The following is a 24,380-nucleotide window of genomic DNA, read 5'->3' as shown; positions in this document are numbered from 1 at the left end:
CAAAGAGCCTGCAAATAATCATGTCGGATCACAAACATGGAGGATAAACCAAATGAAAATTATCTTGTTGAAATAACCTGACATAAAAGAGGCAAAAGAACAGCTTAAGATTCCTATAAATAGAAAGGGAAAGCATTTGCATTTAATCAAGACTTTCATCCTGCTGGTCCCTATGGGGCAATTACGAGGTAGGTGCTGGAAACCTGCCTGCAAGACACTTGGCTGCTGAGCTCTGACTGCCCACCAGGGGACGACACCAGCCACAGACCTACATGATCCCCTGATCCAAACCTTTCCTCAAGGAACCCCTTATATACAGCTTCTAGCACCGACTGCAAAGTTTTCCTAAGCTTTTTCCCCCTTTACTAAAACTGATGTTCTAATAGGAAAATAATTTGCAATTACACAGTTGTCTGAAAGACTCTGGTTATTTTGTCTTTCATGACTTTGCTTTCAAAAAAGAACCATAAGCTTTCATTCTGTGACGCGATACTTAAGAGTAGTCGGCACATGAGCTTTTCCTTTTTTTGTGTGTAGCAAATAAGCGCGTGTGCACTCTACCTACATTACACACCACCTAAAAGCCCAGTCTCCCCTAACTCCCTGAGACCTCGGGTTACAAATGCCCTCTCTGAGTCACTTGGGCCATTTCCCCAATGTTACATTATTGTCCTCTTCTCCCTATGTTCCCGAGGATGATGATGAGGGGTGATGACAATAATGGCACTTATCTCTATTAACAGCATCAGAAAGGGCATTAACAGAAGACTGTAAGGTAAAGCCTTAGCAGGACAGAATGTGAAGAAACTGTGAGCCAAAGAACATGCACAGCTGGCCCAGGATCACAGCTCTACTCCTCCCAGCCAGGGCTCAAACCCAGGGAGCCTGCTTCCTCTTCCCCACTGTGCCTCTCTGGGAGCTCACATTGAAAGGACTTGGACATTTCTTACAGCCCGTTACAGTCACCTGGCTAGATTTATGGCATGTGGGGTGTGTCTGCAACTTTTCAAATCTTTCCTTTGGTGGCTCCCTCTCTTTCCTCCAACCTAAGGTCTCTTCACTTCTTGGGTGGTCTCAACCCCAACCCTTAGGGCTTGGAGGTCAGGCTGATGAGCATGAGAATAAGGCAGGGAAGGTGCTTGGGGCCCGGTGGAAAGGGCAGAGAGGCTGGAGGGGCTGCCACTCAGGAGAGGGGGTTCAAGTGGCTGAAGGTTTTGATGCAGTTGAATGGCAGGTGATGCAGTCAGAAGGGAAGGGAAGGAAGGGGGGGAGGGAAGAAAGAAAGTTGGGAGGGAAGGGGACAGAGAGAAAGAAACCTGGGACCTCAGAACTTAAGTCGGGGGAGGGGAGGGGAGGGGAGGGGAGGGGAGGGGAGGGGAGGGAAGGGAAGGGAAGGGAAGGGAAGGGAAGGGAAGGGAAGGGAAGGGAAGAAAGTTGGGAGAGAAGGGGACAGAGAGAGAGAAAGAAACCTGGGATCTCAGAACTTAAGTCATGGGCTGTGAAGCAATTCTGGGTACCCACCAGGCTGAGTGTGTGAAATGAGTACCTTTCATCTGGAGACACCTGAACACTCTCCAAACACTTCATATAACAGAAGTGCCAGACAAAATGACTCCACTTGTTGATGGCAATTAAAAGAGGAGGAAGAAACACCAGTTTTCCTTTTATTTAAATACACTTGCAAAGCTGCAATAATCGTCTCTTCTCTAAAATACATACATAACCCACTGGAGGACTTCAGTTAATCTTCAAACACCTGTTGATTATTGACTCTACTGGAAAGGACTACCATCTTCAAAACACTGAATGAAACAGACTATTTGGCTGCTTTGGACTTTAGCTTAGCTGGACCCTTTCTCCTACATTTATTTAGGGTTTCCTATTCATCTGCTTTCTGAACAGATTCCACACCACAGTATGGGGGCAACTAAATCAAAAGGCAAGAATTCAACTGGGAAACAGGAAAGCTGAGGCCTGGAAGGATCCTCAGATTACCTGATAATCGCCATGCTTACTGGGAACTGTCTCAACGAAAAAAAGAAAGAAAGAAAGAAACATGGGAGGCCTAATCCTTCTTAACATCCAAGGGGTTCAATTTGGTCCTTTTTCTCTAACTAATAGCAACCCAAAGTGGGAGGCACAAGGGGCAGAACGAGTTTTCATTAATAAGGTGGTTGTTCTAAAGTAGTTTATTACAACTTAAAAAATTTTTTGCAATTAAAAAAACAGACAGAGCATGAGCATGGGAGGGGCAGAGAGAGGAGGAGACAAAGAATCTGAAGCTGTTAGCACAGAGCCCGATGTGGGGCTCTAACTCACAAACCGCGAGACCATGACCTGAGCCGAAGTCAGAAGCTTAACCAACTGAGCCACCCAGGCATCCCAATGTTATTTTTTCCAAAATGTTTTGTTCCAGGCATGATATATACATATTTTAAATTTTACATTATATTCCTTTGAAAATTATTTCAGACAAAATGATAATTTTATTAAAAAATTTTTTTAATTTTTATTTTTCAGAGAGAGAGAGAGAGAGAGAGACAAAGTATGAGTGGGGGAGGAGCAGCGAGAGAGGGAGACACAGAATCCAAAACAGGCTCCAGGCTCTATCAGCACAGAACCTGATGCGGGGCTCGAACCCACGAACTGTGAGATCATGACCTTAGCCGGCATCAGACGTTTAACTGACTGAGCCACCGAGGCATCCCAGAAAAAAATGATAATTTTAAATAAAGTGTTAATGATGTTTATTTTTATAATCACAAAATATTTAAAAGGGAAAACTGCTTAAACTCAAGAAAGCCTCTAATAAAAAAAAGAAAAAAATGTTTAATTTACTAGAGTGAATGAATGTATTTTCAGTAGAAAAAAAAGGGAAATTCGTTTTGCTGCCAACAAAGAGGTGTAGATAAACTCAGTAGAGCAGAAAATTGCATCTAAGCTAAGATATAAGTGTGAGACACTTGGCTGCATTAAATATTTTTTGGGGGGAAATCAAGAATATACAGCAAAAAAACACTGCTCATATTTAAATAAGCTAAAGGGACATTGTCCACTAACTTCTCATTACCTTACAAATTTTGTTTCAAATTGTTTTCTGCTTAAAATCAATTCCTTTCCCAGATCTGTCTTCATTTCCTACTTCCTATTTGTGTCTAAATGATTCTAAGTGTTATGTCCTACCTGCCACCCACACTGTCCAGGTGAAGGTGTTTTATTTTGCAAATAAAAATCATAAGCCTGAATAAACGTTTAAATTGCTATTTTGGCATTACAATCCCCCCTTATTTCACCCATTTACATTTAGCAGAATCTTTTCAGCTTGAATGCAGCATCTATATGCCTCTCAGTTGTGCTAACACAGTATTATTTCACAAAGATTCTTGCTTGATACTAGATGCAGGCTAGATGAGGAGCTGCAGGGTATCACAGCGACTCAGAAATTCTCCAAGCTCGGGTTGTTCTGGAGAGAAGCTGAGGAAGGAAGATCAGCTTTATTGTCAGTGGGGGTAGCAATGGGGGGAGAGGAGGCAGGGAGCCTGGCCAGGCCATCCAACAACACAGTTACTAGGTAACTCATTTCCAGAATCACATTTACGAGTCCAGCTACTGGGGCCAGACCTAGCAGAAGTTACATGCCTCTGAAGGGCACAGGCTATATAAAAGAGTATGCCTATAAAATCCCTTGGGAAGAATCAAAATATGGCCAAAAAAAAAAAAAAAAAAGACCAAATCCCTTTTCCCTGGAAAGCACCTAGGTAGAATATATACTGAATGTTAGCAGAATAGGCCAGTATAAAAAGAACTTCCTTTTAATTAAACCTCTTGGTTTGAAAGAGACCACTGAGATCTCATTAACAAATGTAACTAACATGTTTCAGGATGAATTATTTGGTGCTCTATAGGAGAAGTCAGGGGACTAGCTTGCAGCTGTAACATATTTTCCCAAATGGATTCCATTACTGGAAAAAGAAAGTACGTCCTCCACCAATAATTTTCATCCACTATATTGCCTGTATTGACCACAGGTATTTCTCACACAGCAGCAGCCAGTCAGGGAGCTCCCTGAAATTTAAGCTGCAAATGTAGAGAGCATGATCACTGTTTGGTTTCTTTATCCCAGCCTTATTCTTGGTTGAATCAAGTGGATGGTAAACTCTAAGAAACTAAGACCATGCTTAGAAGCAGAGCAAAATAAAAACACATGTTTCCAGTCCCAAATTTTGGAAGTCAGGTGAAAATGCCTTATCTCTCGAGTACAATTAAGTATTTCTGGTACCTCAGAAATAATTGAGCATTTGAAAAACAATCACAAGCAAACACAGGTGTAATGTCAAAATTAGTCTCACAAAATACACCTAGAGTCCCCCCCTTTTTTTTTCAGCCCCTCATAGTTAGAATGACACATTTCTGAAGATGGAATTGCACAACATAAAACAAAATTGCTACCTTTAAGCAACAGGGGCATGAATGGGATTTTGGGTGGTTTCATCTTTTTGAAAGCATCTCTGTAGGCTTTGTGATTCAGGGAAGGATCCTGCCAAACCAAGCAGATGACAAAGAGAAAGAAAAATCAATGTGCTACAGAAACAATTCTAAATCCACTTTTGCTATACAATTTGAACATGATTTAGATATTGAGAGGTTCTTCCTCAGAACAAAGTAGATAAAGGTTTCCTAGGAGAATAAACTTGCTAAATTAGGGCAAGAAATGTAGGCAATGAACGAAAGTCAACTTATTGGTTTACAATAATGGGAAATGACTGCAAAAGAGAGGCACCTTTTGATTGCCCTATTATTTTCCTCAAATAGGTTTCTTAAGTACAGTTTCCTCTGCATAATTTCTATCATGAGGTAACCCCAAAGTCTTTTGTTAGGTACACTGCAAAGAAACACCTCCCTTATAATGCACAGACAATGCACAGAAAGTAAGAGCACATTGTTTTATTGTGTTCTGAAAAGAAACATTAAAAAAAAAACCCTAAATCTAAGAAATGGTAGAAAGGAGAAAAAGGAGAAAACAGTAATGCATAAGCCACTGACCACACACTCCATTTATACCAGTTGATTCTGTAAGCTTTGAAATGGACTAGGTACTTAAAAATCTTCATTGTCCAAATGAGGTCAAAAGGACCATTCTCACTACCTTTTTCCATGGAGAGGAAGAGGCATTAACTGTCCATTCCTTCATTCCTTAAGAAGCAAAGCTACATTTTCATACACAAGTGATGTAGGCTAAGCTACTGGACAACGTGCTGGCCATTACAATCTAGAAGGAAATTTGTTACGATCCATTAATTTGAAGAGTAAGTCCCCTTTGGCTCGCTACTTACTGTTAAACTTTCGAGTTCAGAGAAAAGTTTCTTAAACTTCCCAGGGATTTTCTAAAATCAAACAAACAAAATACAAAAAGGAAAAGGTCAAAGAAGTCAGTTATTTTCAGAGGCACTAGGGGGAACTTTTCCTAAGCTGTGCTGGCATGTGTCCCATTTCTGAGCATAAATACCTCTATCATTTGATTCTACGCCACTTGCTTCTCACTAGGCAATCTTCATCATTCTTTAATGTGACATTCCTTGGGAATGTTGCTCAAGACAGTTTAAAATAATGCACAGCTACATGACTCAGGAATCTAGCTGGTCACACATTCCACACACGGGTGATTTTTTAATACAAACTTGAATTTCAGCTCCATATCCCACCTTCAGCGAATGCTCTGGTCTTCTTATGGAGTCTTGCTGAGTGGGAAATAATATTGGCTGACATTTTTTGTCTAAATGATAGAACTGTGTTTCACAGCAGAGGGCTAAACGGTGAAAGGCCATAAAAACTCTAAGTGACAAAGCCTGCACGTCAGTGGGAAGGAACTACTGAATAGTGAAGAGCAACCACATCAACATCATAGAGGGTAGAAACATATGCCATCCTCCCAAATAAAAATTTGGGCCCAAGCAAGAAGCACCTGGGATTTTCCAGCCTAGCTCTGACACGATTAAGGGAAATACTGGATACCTTCCATACTGACTTAGTAGTCAGTCTGAATTTGAATTCCGACTCTGCCCCTTTCTAGCTGTGTGGTTTGCTGTGAGTCCCCACTTGCCCTTCTGTGGTCCAAGTGGAGCCGGTCCAAGACCTTCTTCTCGTTTGCCCGGCCCATTATCTACCAGCCACGGCACTGATGAGTGTCCTGTACATGGTAGGCAGTCAACATGTGCATGAAATGCATGCTGTTGGAACTTAATTATTTCTCCTCTCAATTTCTGCAAATCAAAGCTTCTTTCCAGGTTTAATTCAAATTCCACTTTCTTCTGACCCTTGCTGGCCTTTTCCCTCCTGCTCTGATTGACTGTGGCCTTTGTTGGCCATCTCCTTTCATCTCACAATGTGTGTGCAGGTCGTGTTTGCTTAACCAGGGAAGGCAGGCCTTTCGTTTCTTTTCTTTTGCACTCCTTTAAGGGGTGGTGACCCTGACCCTCAGGTCACCACCATGCATTCCAATGAAGTATGGCCCCTGAAGCAAAGACAGTGAATCCCCGTTATTCAGAGCTCTGAGTTGAGATCTAACGTAAGAAAAAGCTAGCTGGCCTAGGTTGTAGGAGTTTGAATCAGGGGACCATCAGAATGGAGTAATGACAGGAGCTGAATCAGAGAGGGCTGGAGAGAAACTGAGACCACAGGAGTCACATGGAGCTCAGGGTCATAAGGGAGAAAGAAGCCTGAATGGTTAAAGAGAAAAAGATGAGGGAGAGAAAAGGTGCATGCAGTGCAGTAGCCAGTCAGTAGGGAACAGAGAGGCAGAGAAAGAAACAAAAGTCCAAAAAGAAGGTGATGGGGCCCGGGGAGAGGCTGAGAGCCCTGTATCTGTGCCTAGACACATTTAGGGGCATCTCGGTTTCAGTTCTTTTCTCATAGGCCCATTATAGTCTGCGGTTCAGGACTTGGACTAACTTGAGTGGGCCTCTCCACCTTAGAACCGGAATGGCCATTATCATGCAACACTGACAGAGGCAGAGCCCTGACTTGTGAAGCCTGAAACATACTACTTTGCGGGCCCCTCTTTGGAAAAAAGAATACAAAATCACTTTATGTCTGCAAATTTTACAAAGATACACATCCTCCACTGAACACAATGCCAGGGGCAATGCAAGAGAAAGGACCAGAAGCTTAAATTCATTAGTATCTCAACAAATCTGCTCTGGACATATGTCATCACTTCGAAAGGACTAGCATGGGACTGTAACCACACTATCATGGCAGCAGGGCAGAAAACAAATATGCATGTGTGTACAATTTATGTTCTATTATATATATAATAGAACCATCCTGAAGACCATGTGATCAAAATAGTTCTACTTGACACATTCATTTTTAACATTTTTTTTGAGTGGTACTTAACCTCATTTAAACCATTTAAGTCAATGTATTTTATTTTTTATTTTTTATTTTTTCAACGTTTATTTATTTTTTTTGGGACAGAGAGAGACAGAGCATGAACAGGGGAGGGGCAGAGAGAGAGGGAGACACAGAATCGGAAACAGGCTCCAGGCTCTGAGCCATCAGCCCAGAGCCTGACGCGGGGCTCGAACTCACGGACCGGGAGATCGTGACCTGGCTGAAGTCGGACGCTCAACCGACTGCGCCACCCAGGCGCCCCTAAGTCAATGTATTTTAAATAAAGGCCTTTTGTTGGCATGTTTCCCCTTCAGTTTTATTTGTCCCTATCCCACTTCCCCCTTTCATGTGGGCCCCCAAGGCTCACCTCCCAGGTCTGCGACAGCCGACTCACAGAAGCAGTGTTGAGACCCATCACAATAGCAAAGAAAGAATTCAGGTTTCTCTGGGCTTTGCAGCTACGGAATAAAAGAAAGTACAAGGTACTTGGAGCAACGTGCTTTTGCCAGAAGGCCACAAAAGATAAAGCCCAAAAGACTGTCCTAGGCCACAGAGTTCAATGTCCAGGGCAGGGCTGAACTCTGCCCCATGGCCAACACACATTGACCGCCCCTATGGATGGGGAGTGGTATCCCCTACACTGTTCCTAACACAGGGGACAGATTCCAAATGCTTGGGCTTATCCTTACCTCTAGGGAAAGATCTGTGCTCCTGACACCCCCGAGACGCCTCAAAAGATTCCTCCTTTTAAAATATCTATTTTGGATGACGCATTTAAAATTTCAACTGAAAACTCATGAATTCGTGTTTCTTTATATATAGCAAACTCTCATTGTAACAGCTCTCTTGCCCATCTCTTTAATCAGGATGCTGTCTTTATGTTTTGACAGACAAGCCCCTCCCACCTCAGTGGTCCAAGCTTCCCCTCCCATGACATTCAGATGCATTTTCCTTGCTATCAACAAAATAGCTACTGTATTACATATCTATATAAAACATGGCATGTATCATGGGGGATACTGTCCCACATTTCTCATTTAGAGAAAAAAAAGGAGGAAAAAACGCAAAATAAAATCACATTGAGCTCCATTCACTCTGTAAGCTTATCTGTTCTGCATAACGTCAGTCATGCCCTTCAACCTAATTGGTTAAAATTCCACTAACTCTCAAAACCCCCAGAGGGGGCTTGGTCTCCCAGTTCAGCCAGGACAGCCTGCGAGTTGAGGACACTCCTTTTTCTGGGGTGCATTAAAAAAACACTTCTCTGAGACTAGTTTTTAAAATTAAGAAATCACTCTAATTTGATAAATATGAAGAAATATGAAAATGCTCAACAGTAAGCCAGTGCATAAAAACTACCTGGTGTATAATAACTTAGCTTGTACCAGATGCTGTCTCTCCCATCACATCTTCACCAATATCTTAGATGGAACTTGGGAACAGTGTATATATAACTCTGTATCCTGCTTCTTCAATTATACTCTGATACAGTATATATTATGAATTCTTCCCAATCATCAGTGGTTCTATAACTTCATCAAAAATATATTTCATGATGTGTTTACTTATTGCCTTATTATTGACATTTAAGTTATTCTCAATTCAATACAGAATGCAACAATGAGTATCCCTGTGTATAAAACTTTTCAACTGTATTTATAGGTTTCTTGTTGTTGTTGCTGCTGTTGTTGTTGTTGTTGTTGTTGTTTTGAGAGAGAGAGAGCATGTGCACAGGCAGGAGAAGGGTGGAGAGAGAGGGGAGAGAGAATCCCAAGCAGGCTCCAAGTTCTGCGTTGAGCCTGATGCAGGCCTTGATCTCATGACCTCACTGAAATCAAGAGTTGGATGCTTAACCAACTGAGCCTCCCAGGTGCCCCTATCTATCGTTCTTTTAATTAAGTTAGACCTCCAGTCATTACATGATTGGTCAAAAGCTATCCTTGAACTTAAAGGTTCTGGTAAAAACTGTCCCCAGAAACTGTACTGCTTTCCAGTGACACAGACTGGGTATAAAAGTATCTAGTTTAGAACCAGAAGAATGCTTGGGGTTGTGTATGTGGGGCACGTACACAGCTGCGTGTGCCCTGGCAGGTCCTCCCTAAGTGGCCTGCTCCTAGTCCCAGCCCCATGGGCTAGATACTGCCCAATATAGCTGTGCCTGGGCTCCAGGGCAGAGAAGGTCAATCGGGGAGCATTTCGAAGTTCTATCCCCATTAATTGTGGAACCTGGAAAGGTGCTGCTGTCTCCATACCTAGGGTCCAGAATATGTGGGGTGGACACAGTCCTGCAGGACCCCCCACTGCTGGGTCTCCATGGGCCCAGTGCCTGCAGTTAGAGGGGAGGCAAGAGGACTCAAGACTCAGTCTGATTGGTCACTTCATCCGGTTTCTGCCACCATTCTCCTGGGTGAACGCTATTTGGTATATTCCATGATAAACAAATAAAGATGCCTTCTGGTCAATGATTTAGAAATCCACCAGTTTTTGTAAATCATTGGTGACTAAAGGCATCAATACTTTGACTCTGCTTCCCTTCTGTCATCCACTTCCCTCAGTCTACCCTTTCTGTTTCATCACACCTCTGGAAAGTTCACACCAGCCAGGACAGACTTGAGTCAGCTCCACTCCTCTCTCTCGCTTTTTAAAGATTTAAGTAGTCTCTACAGCCAACGTGGGGCTCAAGCTTACAACCCTGAGATCAAGAGATCAAGAGTATGCTCTATCAACTGAGTTAGCCAGGCATAACCCCTTCTTTTTCAGTCAGCTCATCTCTTGAAGTGATGATTTGAGGTGAGAGGCTCCTGTGGTCAGCAAGAACTCTCCAGCCCCTACATCACAGCACGTCAGCTGGAGGCTCTTGCTTACTCCCAGGTCCTCTCACATTCCCAGGCTCCACGGTTCTGTGATTCCTCACTAGCCATTAAGTTCCTTATGGCTTGAGTATGTACGTATTTCATTTTTATATTCAGCCCGTCACCGGAAAGCCTTGTAGACAGGCAGCTTTTCACACAGCACTTTCTGGAGTTGAAAACAAGACTCTTGGGGGAAATGGTTTTATCGTTATTCATTATAAAAAGGTTTATTATTCCTCATTTTATTCAACACCATTTATCTATCTGCAATCTTAGATAGAATTCTCATCTTTTTATCTTTAGCTCCCATAAACAATTGTCTTCTTTTTAAGTCATCCTTACAATAATAATTTTAAAAAAAGCACATATAACTAATGTCTGAACCTGTAAGTAGAAAAAATGATTTCTCTAGAAGACAAATTGATACAGTACCAACGTTGGATACCAATCCAGTCTGGAATCCTTTGTTACCCAGGTTCATTCATTCCATGATAAGAACAGACTGACACTGAAACATTCCAGTTTAGCAAACATTCCTTTGTCTGTGTGAGGAAATAAACTCCACTCAAACCACAGAGGTGGGGGATGGGGTTGGTGAGAAGGAAGGGAAACATGAATATGCAAATAGATGCCTTAGGCAAGGGAGACACTTCATGATCATGGAAATTACTGTTTTCCCTTGGTTATTCCTACTAGTGTGATTATGAGGAATTTAACTTTATGTTTCTGTTGGCATTCTATTCCATGGGCTGGGGACAGAGAGACCAGTACAGTAAATAATTCAAGAGCATGGGGCCATAAGGAGAAGATGTGAATATATTTCATTTCCCTGAGGATAGATATAATCTTATAGTGGAACTAAGCTGTGTGGTGTCATTTTACTCCTTGGGACATTATCATCCCGTTTCTCCAAGTAACTGGCATTTATAAGAAAGCTTTTGATCCAAAAGAGCCTCACCTTTATGAATTGCACAGGCTGTTTGGAATACACTGGCCAAATCAAAAAAAGGAACTTTCACCATAAAAACCATCCAAGATGTAGGTGTCTCTGTTATTTCTCTCTCCTCCCATTCTCAGTAACACCAAATACCAGGTTGGGAACTTCCATCATCTCTTGCTGGGTAAACAAAATATCATGCCTGTGGGGTCTCTTTGCCTATAGTTCAGTCTATGTGCTACTTCCAGATCAACCTTCCTGGGGGACAGCTCTGCTCCTATGGGTCTCTTGCACAGACACTTGGTAATGAATCCCTGTCTTCTCAATTCAGTCCAAACTCTTTGACCTGAAATTCAACATCCTTCACAATTTGGTTTTATCTTCCTTCGCAGATCAACCTCCTGCTCTCCCACACCTTTCTTACAAATACCCCTCCACTCTGGCCAAAGTGGATGAGGTTCCTTTCCTTGACCATATGTGGTCTGCCTCCAGTGAGCCCCTCTAACACCCTCTTCCAGTGAGGTTCACCTCCATGGAAAGTGTGAACTGTTGGAATCTTATCCGTCCAGTTCACCCAGATTTCAAATACAGACTTGAATGCTACTTTCTTCATGAATGTTTTTCCAGTCCTCCTTTTCCACGTTGTTGGCCTAAGAGCTTCCCTTCCTCTAAGGCCCCCAACAGAACTTGATCTTGGAACAGGGCACCCCCCCCTTCTCTTCTGCACATTAGCCATTTTAATTCTCAAAGCATCCTTTCCAGCACATTGCAGACTCCTCCAAGCCAGGGATTGTGCACAGGGTCAGTGCAGCATGGATCTGCACATGTAATGAATGATCAATGTATAGTTCCCGGAACGCATTACATGGACATATACTCCAAAACGGTGTGATGTAAAAACTATTTTGGGAGACAAAGGAGAAATAAGATGGGAGGCAGAGGGAACGGGGCAAGATTCTGATTCATGCTGCCTACTTCTGTTGGAAGCTGCCTCAAGAGCAGTCTCAAGATACGAACCTGGTATTTGAAGAGATGCTCCCAGCAAGTTACTCAAATGTCATTCAACTAACCTTTACTGAGTCACTGCTATTTACCAAGTTCTGCACCAGACATCTCAGGTACAATGTTTGCTTAGCAATGGTCCCTGCCCTCTGGAGGCTAACCCAGCCAAGTGAAGGGATTCTACCTAAACACAGAAGTTAAAAAATATAATAAAGAAGCTAAAAGCGAAAAAGCATGTGTGTGAGGGAGAGTGGGATAGGGAATGGCTGATCCTACATTTGAAAGTCAGGGATGACTTCAGGAAGGAAGCAACATTTGACCTAGGTCTTAGGAATGGCAGCCATTTGTAGGATGGAAGGGGTCATTCTGGCTGAGCCAACAACACATGTCCAGGTTTGGAGGATGGTGTGTATGGGATAGACAGCCATTCACAGTGGCTGCACCCAGGGGGTGCGGCTCAGAGGTCAGCTGGGACTGACCAGTGCAGGGCCTGCTAAAGAGTTCGCCAAGTTCACACCGTGGGCATCAAGCAGTCAAGAGCAGAATCCTCAAATGCACCTCATTTGCAATGATTCTCCCTGCTCACATCACCTTCCCCGTTGCCCCAGGATGGAGCATGTGGGCGCTGCGCTGCCTGCTTAATCATCCTGCAGCACAGAGCAGACTGCTTTAGGCTGGTGTTTTGACACTGTACAGCAGGAATACTTCAAATGCAAAGACATAAATATTCAAGAAGAGACCTTTTCCATCATTTGGTCACTTAACTCAGTATTATACGTTTACCTCCTAACCCTTCTTATCATCACAAGGAAAAAAATGTACTCTCTCAAGGAGATGAGAGGAATTATGCTTTTCAGCGCCAGAACTCACTGCGCAGCGATTTTGATGAATTTCTTCACCAGCTGCACTCGCTTGCCCAGCTGGCCGCAGAGCAGAATCTCCGTGGCCACCCACAGCTGGACTTCATTGCATCTCTGAAGCAGAAGGCTGAGGTTCACGGTGTGCTCCCCGCTTCCTTGTCGGCTGAACGTGAAGTAGATCAGCTCTTGCTGAAAGACAGATTTGTACCAGCATTTATTTTTAGCATAAACACAAGTTGATACAAAAGTTAGTTCATTTTTCAGAGCTACTTCAGGTAGCAGCTCTCACAGCATCACAGGTCTTGAGAATAATAACAACATATTCAATTTGAAACAACGGAGTTTTAGAGAGATCAACAACGTAGTTTTAGAGAGATCTTATTAAATAACGTTCACCTGGAATCTGCCCATAAACGTTATTTTTAGAATGTGCAGATGATGCCTTTTTACATGAAAATCTAGTAAGTTCTAAAGTTTAAATCATAGGCTGAATCAAATCCAAACTTCCTGAACTTGCTCTATCGGCAAAAACAAGGGAAATGTTTGTCACTAGTATTTGTTAAGATGCACATTAAACTCTCACAGGTAGAGTCTTCTGACAAGGTTCTCAAATTTTAGTGTGAGTCACCTAGAGGTCTGTTAAAGCAGATGGTTGGGCCCATCCTCTAAATTTTCTGATTCAGTATGTCTGTGGTAGGGCCAAAACCCTGCATTTATAACAAGATCCCAGGTGGGGCTGATGATGTTGGTCTGGGTACCCACTCTTTGAGAACCACAGATATAGATATAGTAAAATCATAAACAGGAAGAGAATGATAAGATTACGGCAACGTCCAAAATTTACAAAATTGAGTAAAACCAGCAACTATTTATAGAGACTGACCATGTGCAGAGGAACAGGGAGATTTCCCTGCAGAGAGGAACAGGGGTGCGTCTGCACTGTGTGTTTTGCAGAAGTAACGCCAGTTCTCACACTGAGTAAGCAGTACAAGCAGGGACATGTCCTATTCTATTAACATTTCCAAAGGCACAAATCATTTAGCTTGAATGAGTTCACTACTTGCTCAAACTTAAATTATAGGGGCACCTGGGTGGCTCAATCAGTTAAGCGCCTGACTCTTGATTTTGGCTCAGGTTATGGTCTCACAGTTTGTGGGTTCGAGCCCTGCATCAGGCTCTGCACTGACGTGTGGAGCCTGCTTGAGATTGATTCTCTGTCTCCCTCTCTCTCTCTCTGCCCCTCCCCTGCTCACGCGCGTGCACAGGTGCACGTTCTCTCTCTCGCGCGCGCGCAAAATAAAATTTAGATTACAATAATGTTGGAATTGTTTTTAACGAGAAAATATGAAGACATTTAAAAGACATTCCAAAATGAAAGTGAAGCTCAAGTCCTCAAGTTGCGCTAGTTTCCTCAGAAGGAAAGGCTGTTTTGTAATGAAACATTTTACTACATGGCAAAGCAAATGCAACATATGGTTGCAGAGGGCTGTCTCATTTTTCATCTCCTGATTCCTGTGAGCCTTTTCCACTGGCTACATTTATTCCTTAATTGTCAGTAGCATTTTGCCCCTACTATTTTATAAATGTTTAAGCTGTCTTTTAAAGGGAGGGTTGATGAACATAAAAATTTGAAATATATCTCAAAGTTTTCAAGAAAGTACTTTATGTCCTGTAGCATAATCTAAATTTATAGAATGTTTTTGAGTAAAAGAATGGCTGTATGTGTATGTAGGTAAGTACATAAATATGGTTCTTGTATACATACAGTCAACTTTACAGAAAAAAATAAAAGGATCAGTATTAAAGTCATCAAATGTAAAATGGCTCTTCAACCCCCCTAGAGCTTCATAAACATGCAAATACATATATATCCATACATATAAAAACATAGCATATTTGTACTACAGTACATGTATGGTTATATAAGGAACAAATAAAGCACGATCATGTATTCTGATTTTCCTAAGTTTCTGTCAGTCTTTCAATATATTTAAAGTCCCCAAATATCTCTGGGCTATGGTATCCTAAGCATAACTGCATCACCAGATGATGGATCTTCTTAAAACTTAGCCACACACAAATATTCTCCGAAGAAGAATTCACAGTTGAAATAGCACTACCATTTATTTTATCTTTTCACTACTCACTTACCTCGTGGATTGAATTGAAGAGACTCCAATCAAAATTCATTAATTCCAGAGCAAGATCCCAAGTGTTCATTCCCAAAATCCTCATCGACCTTTGCTGTGATTCCTCATTTTCTGCAAATGGGTTCTAAACCAACAGACAGAAGCAAAAGGACCCTCAGCAATTCCCAAATGTTTGGCACTGAACTGGCTGGCCACAGAAAGGCACTAGAAACCCAGACTAGGAAAGGCATCTTGTCTGGGTACACTTAATATTTTCCCTAGTCTGTTCATCTTTGGTAAGATGCAACCAAATTGGGAAACAGCCTTGGAAACAGTAGAATGTGATCAATGATACTTCACTGAGTTAGCCTGCCCCTCCCCCCTGACACACACACATACACACATACACACACACACACGCACACACGCACATGCGCGCGCATCTACAAATCTGATTATAAAACACTGCCCCAGCAGACAGCATAATGAAAGCGAAAGCCCTGAAATCACTTTGGCTTCTGGTAAGAATTAATGTGCCAGCAGGTTAGTATAAAAACAAACAAAAGAAATGTCATGGTGCACTTCAATAAAGACAGACATGGCTTTTACAGGAAGTATGTTTAACAAGCCTCATCCCAGACACACATTTACAAGTTTTATTAAAATGCCTGTGGAAAGCGATACAAATTTAAACAAGAAATAAAAAAATAAATGTTACTTCATTTACACCCCATGGTAGATGATTATTTTAAGGATCTGTTGCTTTCCCTACACAAATAGGTATGAGTCTGGTAATACTGTTTCCTTAAAATCTGGCATGAAATTATTAAATGCCACCACAACTTTAAATCTTTGGACACTGTCAAATTTATTAAAAGTTATTTGGCATCTTTTCAAAATATTTGATATTTTCTAATTAAAATGTAAATTCTCCAGGGGCATCTCGGCCGGCTCAGTCAGTAGGACATGTGATCTCATCAGGGTCGTGAGTTTGAGCCCCATGTTGGGGTTAGAGTTTACTTAAAAAAACACACAATTTGAATAGCTAATGATGTTAAAATTGTTAATGACTTGGGAAAAAAAAGAATGGGACTTTGCAAAATTTAAGGACGTGACAGGACGAAGGGAATTCAGATTATAAACATTAATTCCTATTTAAAAACTGCAAAATTATTGGCATTTTACAAGGTTTACTGTTATGAAAAGGTTTCCTAATTTGAAAAAAAAACAAATGACAAATGACTTTCAGAGAGCTTTTCCACAGATGTGATTCTCTTCAGAGCAGGTCAAGGTTCAAATTGTGCCTGTAGGCCAGAGTGGGACACAGCGTGGTACTTGATGAGGGCGGACTGAGAAAATGCATGCAAATACTGAGGTGCTGAGAGAGGGAAGCCCACCTTTCTCAGGGCCTGATTAGTCTGGAATCAGCCAGATGCCATGCTACACTGTAGGCATTCACAGGGAGAGCCAAGAGCTGGGAAATAACATAAATCTCGGCATACTAATTTGGAGATTTGGCTTTTTATTCCTCCTCCTTTCTCCCTAAATGCATCCCTCACCCTGGTACTGCCCTCTGGTTGCCCAAGTCTGTCCACAGCCCTCTCCAAGAAACACTTTCTATTTCTCTATCCCACTCATTCAGGGCTCTAACTCCTGCTCTCCAAGAAGATTAATCAATATGTAAATATAGTGCATGCTAGTGGCTCCACATGTTATCCTACCCTTATTAATATTCCGTTTCAACTGAACTCTTTTGGGGATAAAATGCTGAAAGCTGGGGTTCCGACAGGGCAATTTTAGGTGGTGCACAGAGGTGGTGGCGGGAAACATATGAGGGCAAGATGGCACCTGGCTCATCTCGGAACATACTTCAGAGTGAGCACCTACTTATTCCATTAAGACATTGCTCAGGCCTGCCTCCCACTCTTCTGAAGCTGGCTCTGGCCCATGGTGGGAGACAGCTCTAGGTGTGCATGGCAGGGAACTGCAGCCAAGTCTATGGGGAGCACGAGGAAGAAGGGCATGGGAGACAGAGTGTAGGTCTCCTTCGTTACCAGGAGCTCCACAGCAGCCGCAGGGTAGATGGTCCTCCTTTACAGTGAGGACTAAAATCAAGCCAATCTCATTATCTACTCAAGGATGCTGTGAAGCATTGTGTTTGTCACAGTTCATTGACAGAATTACATCATGTACAGACACAGGACCTGCGACCTGCTGAAGGACACTCAGAAGTGGAAAGACCCTAGTAAGACAAAAGTTTTCCTTTCCTTTGCTCCCTCACCACCTACAAAGGAAAGGTATGTGTAATAGCTTCAGAGCCAAATATAACTGGAGTCCTAGCACTTTCCCTTCCTTGGCTGTAGGAAGTGAGAGTAAGTTACTCAGCCTCTCTGAATGTCACAGGATTACTGGCAATGTTACATGAGATACTGTATGTAAATTACTCAGCACCTGTCTGGTACTATGTGCAAAAACTGACTATGATTAATATTATGGTAGGTTGATACTTGTAGGTAATTTCACATAAAATATTTCTATTATAAGCAGTTTTGGTTAACCAATATGGTATATACATTCCTCAATTATACATACAACAGGAGTCAGCTAGAAAGAACCAGCTTAGTGATGGCTCCTTGAAGTAGACTGAGACCAAGAGTCTAGATGATACCACCACAATCTGGCAGAGCCTGTCTTTTATGGGTGATGGATCCGAGGCCTGATCCTACCATGCAGAAAGCAACCATAACACTGAGGGTTTTAGGAACATAATGACAAATCATCTGCTTAGGCATAAATGTGCTTAAGTTTGAAATGAAAATAACTTGCAGAGGGGGTTCTACGTTTCTTTAAACTCTTACTCCTTATCTACATCCAAAGTACCATTGTTAGGAGCCTACCTTACATGGGGAAGGCTGATAATCTACCTTTTCTTCCAGGGAAGGGTACACTCAAAGTGCACCAAATGGACTGAAACAAGGATACGGAGTCTCTTTCTCCTTAAATCTGCACAGGGTACATTTCTCAGCCTAATCTCCACATACCCACCCAAAAAGAAGAAATAGAATTAAGATTCTGTTGGAGAGGAGGGTCACTTCTTTCATATCCCTTGTTTCAGGGGCCCAGAGAGAAGCAGGGTTTGACTTCAGAAGGGTTAAGATTCCTGAAGTTGTACTTGCCTTGGATTTGCAAAAGCAGTGTTATTTGACAAGCGTATTGTTGGCCAGAGGAGGGGGTGGTTCAATGTACTTTTCTACCATGTATTACAAAACATACAAAAAAATATGATTTCAGTGTGCCATTTGTGTTTCAAGTAAAAGGCTCAAAGTCCTTACCAAAGTGTCAGCCAGGTCTTTCCGGTAGACATATATCCGACCAGATGCTTCAAGGGATTTGGAGATGGCCAAGTCATTTGGCTGAAGTTCATGTTTTTCTTTATTAAAAAAAGAGGGAGAGAGATTAGACACACAAGAACAGTGGTAGGCATACACAGTATATCTAAAAAGTGAAAACTGCCAAAGAAAAATATTTAAAAGCAAACAATATAGATTTAATTCAGTTCTGCATATTCTGTGCAATGGCACCAATGGGAGCATGGACATCACTGCTCACTATCCATAAAGTAGAAACCTCTTATCATTCCTTCTTATAATTTTTAGTCATTCTTTAGAATACAGACCAGTTTAGGGAAGAAAAGTAAAATTCACTCATAATCCCATCACTCTGAGAACCATATAGAGGCTATTTTGATAACACTTGGGTCTATTTTTGTTCTGATCTTCACGTAAATGTGTATAACCAATACCCACACACATATATAATTGCAATTATTTATACATATGTGTTCAAAATTAGTATGGATACATACACACATATACATTTATAATTATTCTATATCTGGCTTTATATTCTGATTTTGCTATAAGCACTTATAACCACTTGTCAAAAATATTTAGGTATGTCATGTTTAATTGGTATATAACAGTCCATTATACCATCATTTCATCTTTCCTCTATTGTTGACCAATTTAATAGTTTTCAATATTTTTGTTATATAAATTAGATGGCAAGATATATGTAAATACTGGCACAGGGTGTGGCACATAACAAGGGCTTGATAAATGGGATCTATTATTATAGCAGTCATATACTCCTGAAGTCAACATCCTTATGCATAAATTTTTGGCTGCTTATAGATGATTTTTCAAAGATAGATTCCCAGTAATGAAATTACTAAATCAAAGGGGAATGAATATTTTTTAAAGTTGCTGATACAGGGGCGCTCGGGTGGCTCAGTCAGTTAAACGTCCAACTTTAGCTCAGATCATGATCTCATGGTTCTTGCGTTTGAGCCCCACATCGGGCTCTGCACTGACAGCGCAGGGCCTGCTTGGGATTCTGTCTCCCTCTCTCTCTGCCCCTCTCCACCTCAAAATAAATAAACTTAAGAAAAAATAAAGTTTCTGATACAAACTGCCCAATGGCTTTTGAATTCTTACACTGATCAACACTGATCATTACTGATGTTAAGTCTGCTATTCAGCTAAGACCAAAACTAGATTCTTAGTTTATTTTGTATTTCTTGACTACTAGTAAAGTGGAGTATTTTTCATATTTCCCTTATTACAAACTGTTCGTGTCCTTCAGTCATGTTTCTACCATCACTGGAGCTCTCTTATAACACAAAAGCCTTCTTCATAGAAAAAAGTCCTCCTCGTAACTACAAATTACAGATGGGAATTGACTAAACCAATCTTCGAGTTCAGTGCACTTTAACATAATCAGCTTCTAAGTCAGCCTTTTCGTTACCAGCACGGTGGGGGAATGCAATATTCCACATACGTTTTTCTAGATAACTTAATCAGTTCAAAGGCCAAATTTTGTTTTGAACATTTCTGCTTAATACAGAGTACACAAATGATAATCCAATATATTCTTTATGGCCCAGCATTATAAAGATCAATAGCACTTTCATGTCAGGCTGCTGACGAGCATGGTAAATGGTCCCACTTGGCTGGCCTCTCAAGTTCTTCTGTCTCCCTCTTCCTCCAGCTGCAGTTTCTTACAACCTGTGTGTTCCTATGTCCACCTTATATCTGGATTTATGAGAGCCATTCTGCACTTGCTACGGAGTCAAATGCCATGGCTTTCTGATAGTAACTTTTCCATTTCCTGAGAAATATTTTTTTTTATTTTCAGGTTTGTCACTATACTATAAAAGATTAAGGGTCATAGAATTTTAAGCTCTGAATAACTAGGTAGGCAGATTTCTGTTACTACATACATATACCTTTCTCTAGGTACAAAATGACCCTGAAAGCTAGGAGGATAACAGCACTAGTCTTTTTAGAAAAATCCACAAAACCTACAACATTGCAACGTTTTTAAACTTCTTTTGACAAAAGAAAGTAAGAGTAGATCTCATTGTCATTTCATTTTGAAGTAGCATTTAAAACACTATTCACTGAAAATCAGGGAACTAGAGCAAGGCATATATTAAACTCTTCCCCCCTGCTTTTTCATAAAGCATTATTGTTTGGAGAATATTAAGCTACAGGCAGAAAGGTTCTTAACAGACAAAAGTACTAACTGGTGGAAAATGATGGCACAGTTCCACATCTGTGGGATAACTCAAGAGATAAGCTGATATTTCTAGCGAAGATTAGCACTGAGTCTATACACATTACGACGACACTGGCCTCCCTGATGAATCTAATTTAATAGAGTGTAAAAATGGTATTTCATGGCCATCAAATGGATACTGAGTATTCAAAGAGCTACTCATTACTTCCCAGATTCACGTGTGGCCCTGGGTTGACTGTGAGTCACCCCCAAGGGAGATGGGTCTCAGTTGTGCTACCAAGTTCCTTCAGGGTCCTTCTTCCTGCAGAATGGGGACCTGGTGACTACTTTCTGTAATGGTACTGATTTGAGGGAAGCTCAATACTGTTTGGAATAATTTATTATTTTTGGTCATTTAAAATGAAACATAATAGACATTTATCACATCTATCTGGAATGCCTGAAATATTTATTAAAAATTCGACCACTCTCCGATTAAAGTTCATGTAGTCCAGATGTTTCTCCCCCTTTTGCTCTTTTTCTCTAGATAATGTTTTGATGATGGGATGCACAATGAGGGCCCCTTGAGAGGGAAGGAGAGACTCTCATTAGGCCCAGGCAGAAGGCTATATTGGTTCGCATATGTAATCAACTAGCTTGTAGGACCATTTTACCTGCTTCTGAGTAACAAAGCAATAGAAGATTCTGTCACAGCGATGCTGTAACACCAGGTTAAACTCTGACATTCTTCTCTTTCCTCTAGGATGATAACAAAGGGTAAACAGGAATGCCAGTTATCTGCTCCCCCTCTCCCTCCGGCCCTATCTCCGCTGATTAGTTCACACAGTACTTCCATTTTTCAACTACTGATGCTAAGTCACTTTCTTTTTATTTTTCTCAGAGTTAATGAGATATTAAATAAAGACTGTAAGCCAAATAGGGGGCCAGCAACATCAAGATCTGACCGGCCCCAGTGAAAATGGAGGGGTCTGTTCAGGTCACGTAGATCGATAGTGTGAGCTTGTAATCTGTGTGATCTTATTCAAAACAGACAATAAACCATTCTCTGAGGATAAATAAGGCCCAACAGAAGGAAAAGCTATAACCAGACCTCACTCCCCACGTCCACCTGAAGGAACATTGCCTGGGAGCTTTCAGCTTAGTGTGGGTTTTATTTCCTTCAACAGGGAGTCTTTTTAAGTATTAAACTGTCAGCCAGCAATATGACTAGGCTGTCTTTCTTTTTCCTTCCTAAAGTAATTTCATCCTTTAGCAATTTCCCAAGTTAATTTAAATATGAAAATAGAAGGCTTATCTAGAGTATAAAATATGAAAAGCTTTATATTTCAAAACAGTGGCATGCCTCTTTATTCAGTTCTTGGGGAGGAAATTCAGTATCCAACAGTACCCCACCGTTGTCATGGAAACACCTCTGGTAGGCGGCTTCTTATTGTTACTGTGGTCATCCAGCTGCGGACCCAGAAGGGGCAAGCTGCACATTCACTCTATAAAAATGTCGACTCTCCTTTCAGAGGAGATCTAGGGAAAGATTAATATTCCAGGACATAAAATCGTTTACCCCCAGAGAATGCGACGGCCACCAGAGCCAGATCCTCTTCTGCGTGCTGGATCTTTTCTGCCACAACTTTCAGGATCTCATGTGCTGTACTGGAAACTTTTGCCTTCACACTTACATAGGAGTGCTCTGTTATATACACATGGCAAAAAACTGCACACAACAAAAGAAGGGTTAGTAAACAGATAACTGTAGTCAGGTACAGACTTTTTTCAAGTGAAGTCATCTACCTTACTATTCTCTTCAGTAGGAAACATACAGAACTAGATTTACATATTTATGTCTGCACCCAAGTGCCTGAAGGCATACATATATAAATGTGTGCTTGCACACACATGAGATGCAGACGTCATCAAGACCTGGTAAATGGACTTAGGCTTCCCAAACTGTAATGAGAGACCCATGTGATACAAGTGTGTGCTCATGGTGGAGATGGCCTGACCCCAGCACAGTAGCATTTGTGGTACACAAAGTATAATTTCTTTCAGCATTACTGAGCTTTCCCAAAGCAATATATTAAGGTACCTAACTAATAAATTTTTATGTGACATTCCACTTGTGGATAGTCACAGTGGCTCAATCGGGAATACTGCATTTTGCTGTTAGACTTCTCACAAGCTTATCGAAAAAAATCTGCCGGCTTGCCATGGTTTTTGTGCTCAGGTTTCTTGAGCAGTTAATAATGATGTCCCTGAGCAAGATGGTGATGAGTATGGTTTCCAAACAGAAGTCCAGTTTGTAGCCCTTTAAGTTTCATTTTATTGTCTGCAGTGCAAATAATTATTACTAGGACATCATCACTATCAAGGTGAATCAGGGTCCTGGAAAAAAATTTCTTTATGATTTGATAGCAGAAATTGCTTAATAATACTGGAGATAATTGATACATTATTTGCTTCTTATCCCAGCTCTGAATGTATAAAACACTAGCTTCTTTCAAAAAGATAATACACTTAGGTATTCTTCTCTACCATTTTGCAAATTATTTCCACCATATTGCATATTATTTCTCATTTTATGTAAAAAAAATAAAGGGGGAGGGTGCATTTCCTAGAGAAATCTTATAAGCAATTTAAATGGCTTCACAAAAATAAACCCAGGATTGTTTCCACAGAAATGCAAATGAAGCAAAAAAAAAAAAACCAAACAACTGTGAGTTTATGTGCATAAACCTCAAAGTAAATACGCCACCAGAAGGCACTGACAACATTTTGGTTTGGGTTCCATTGGGTAGGTCACTAAAACAATAGCATCTAACAAATAGCTGTTTTATATATGTTGTCAACAGATTTGTGAGAGACACAAAGCTTTTTGCTTTCACAGAAAAATAAAATTTTTGAACCAGACAAAATCCTGCAAAACTGCTAAATCTGAGCGAAGTTTACAGCTTGCTTATTAATAAACTGAAACAAAAAGAGGCTGGGGGTCTGGAAATACTTACGCTCTTTGAAACTCAGTTTGGGAAATTTTACGATTAAATTGTAAGACAAACAAGCATGGAGGGCCTGCAACTAAGGAATTAGAAGGTAAGCTAATTTTTTTTATGCTTCCACTTGTTATAGACAATATTTCTTATGCCCCAATACCAGCAGCATTATATACTAATACTACATAGCACAAGAAGCATCCATGTGACGTTTTGTTGTGTGTTGGAGAAGCTGAGCAGATATTAAATGTGCACACAGGGGCGCCTGGGTGGCGCAGTGGGTTAAGCGTCCGACTTCAGCCAGGTCACGATCTCGCGGTCCGTGAGTTCGAGCCCCGCGTCGGGCTCTGGGGCTGATGGCTCGGAACCTGGAGCCTGTTTCCCATTCTGTGTCTCCCTCTCTCTCTGCCCCTCCCCCCGTTCATGCTCTGTCTCTCTCTGTCCCCAAAATAAATAAACGTTGAAAAAAAAATTTTAAATAAAAATAAATGTGCACACATAGAATTTCAGCACATACTGAGAAGTGGGCTAAAAGAGAAAGTGTCTCAGTCACTATAGCATGAATGTTTCAATTCTGTTTCCCCAGGTTCTGCACTTCACTCAACCTTGGTGCAAACGGGAGGAAACCATTTCCTGTTCTGTTACAA

General features: G+C 41.3%; 1 protein-coding gene across 4 annotated transcripts in view; it reads right to left on the bottom strand.

Annotated features, from left to right (window-relative positions):
• RAPGEF5 (Rap guanine nucleotide exchange factor 5) overlaps window positions 1-24,380 on the bottom strand; it is a 224,282-nt gene that overhangs the window by 14,113 nt on the left and 185,789 nt on the right. For all 4 annotated transcript variants that reach the window (XM_027075113.2, XM_027075114.2, XM_053218311.1 and 1 more), the window contains 7 exons: window positions 22,311-22,460; window positions 18,505-18,602; window positions 15,195-15,317; window positions 13,054-13,232; window positions 7,760-7,850; window positions 5,334-5,384; window positions 4,450-4,537 (listed from right to left, as the gene is read on the bottom strand). In XM_027075113.2, coding sequence (XP_026930914.2) covers window positions 4,450-4,537; window positions 5,334-5,384; window positions 7,760-7,850; window positions 13,054-13,232; window positions 15,195-15,317; window positions 18,505-18,602; window positions 22,311-22,460 — 780 coding nt within the window. The remainder of the gene's footprint in view (window positions 1-4,449; window positions 4,538-5,333; window positions 5,385-7,759; window positions 7,851-13,053; window positions 13,233-15,194; window positions 15,318-18,504; window positions 18,603-22,310; window positions 22,461-24,380) is intronic.

Source organism: Acinonyx jubatus, chromosome A2 (assembly GCF_027475565.1).
Source record: "Acinonyx jubatus isolate Ajub_Pintada_27869175 chromosome A2, VMU_Ajub_asm_v1.0, whole genome shotgun sequence".
NCBI lineage: Eukaryota > Metazoa > Chordata > Mammalia > Carnivora > Felidae > Acinonyx > Acinonyx jubatus.
Note: the sequence above shows the minus strand (reverse complement) of the source record. Positions and strands in the feature narration are given on the sequence as shown.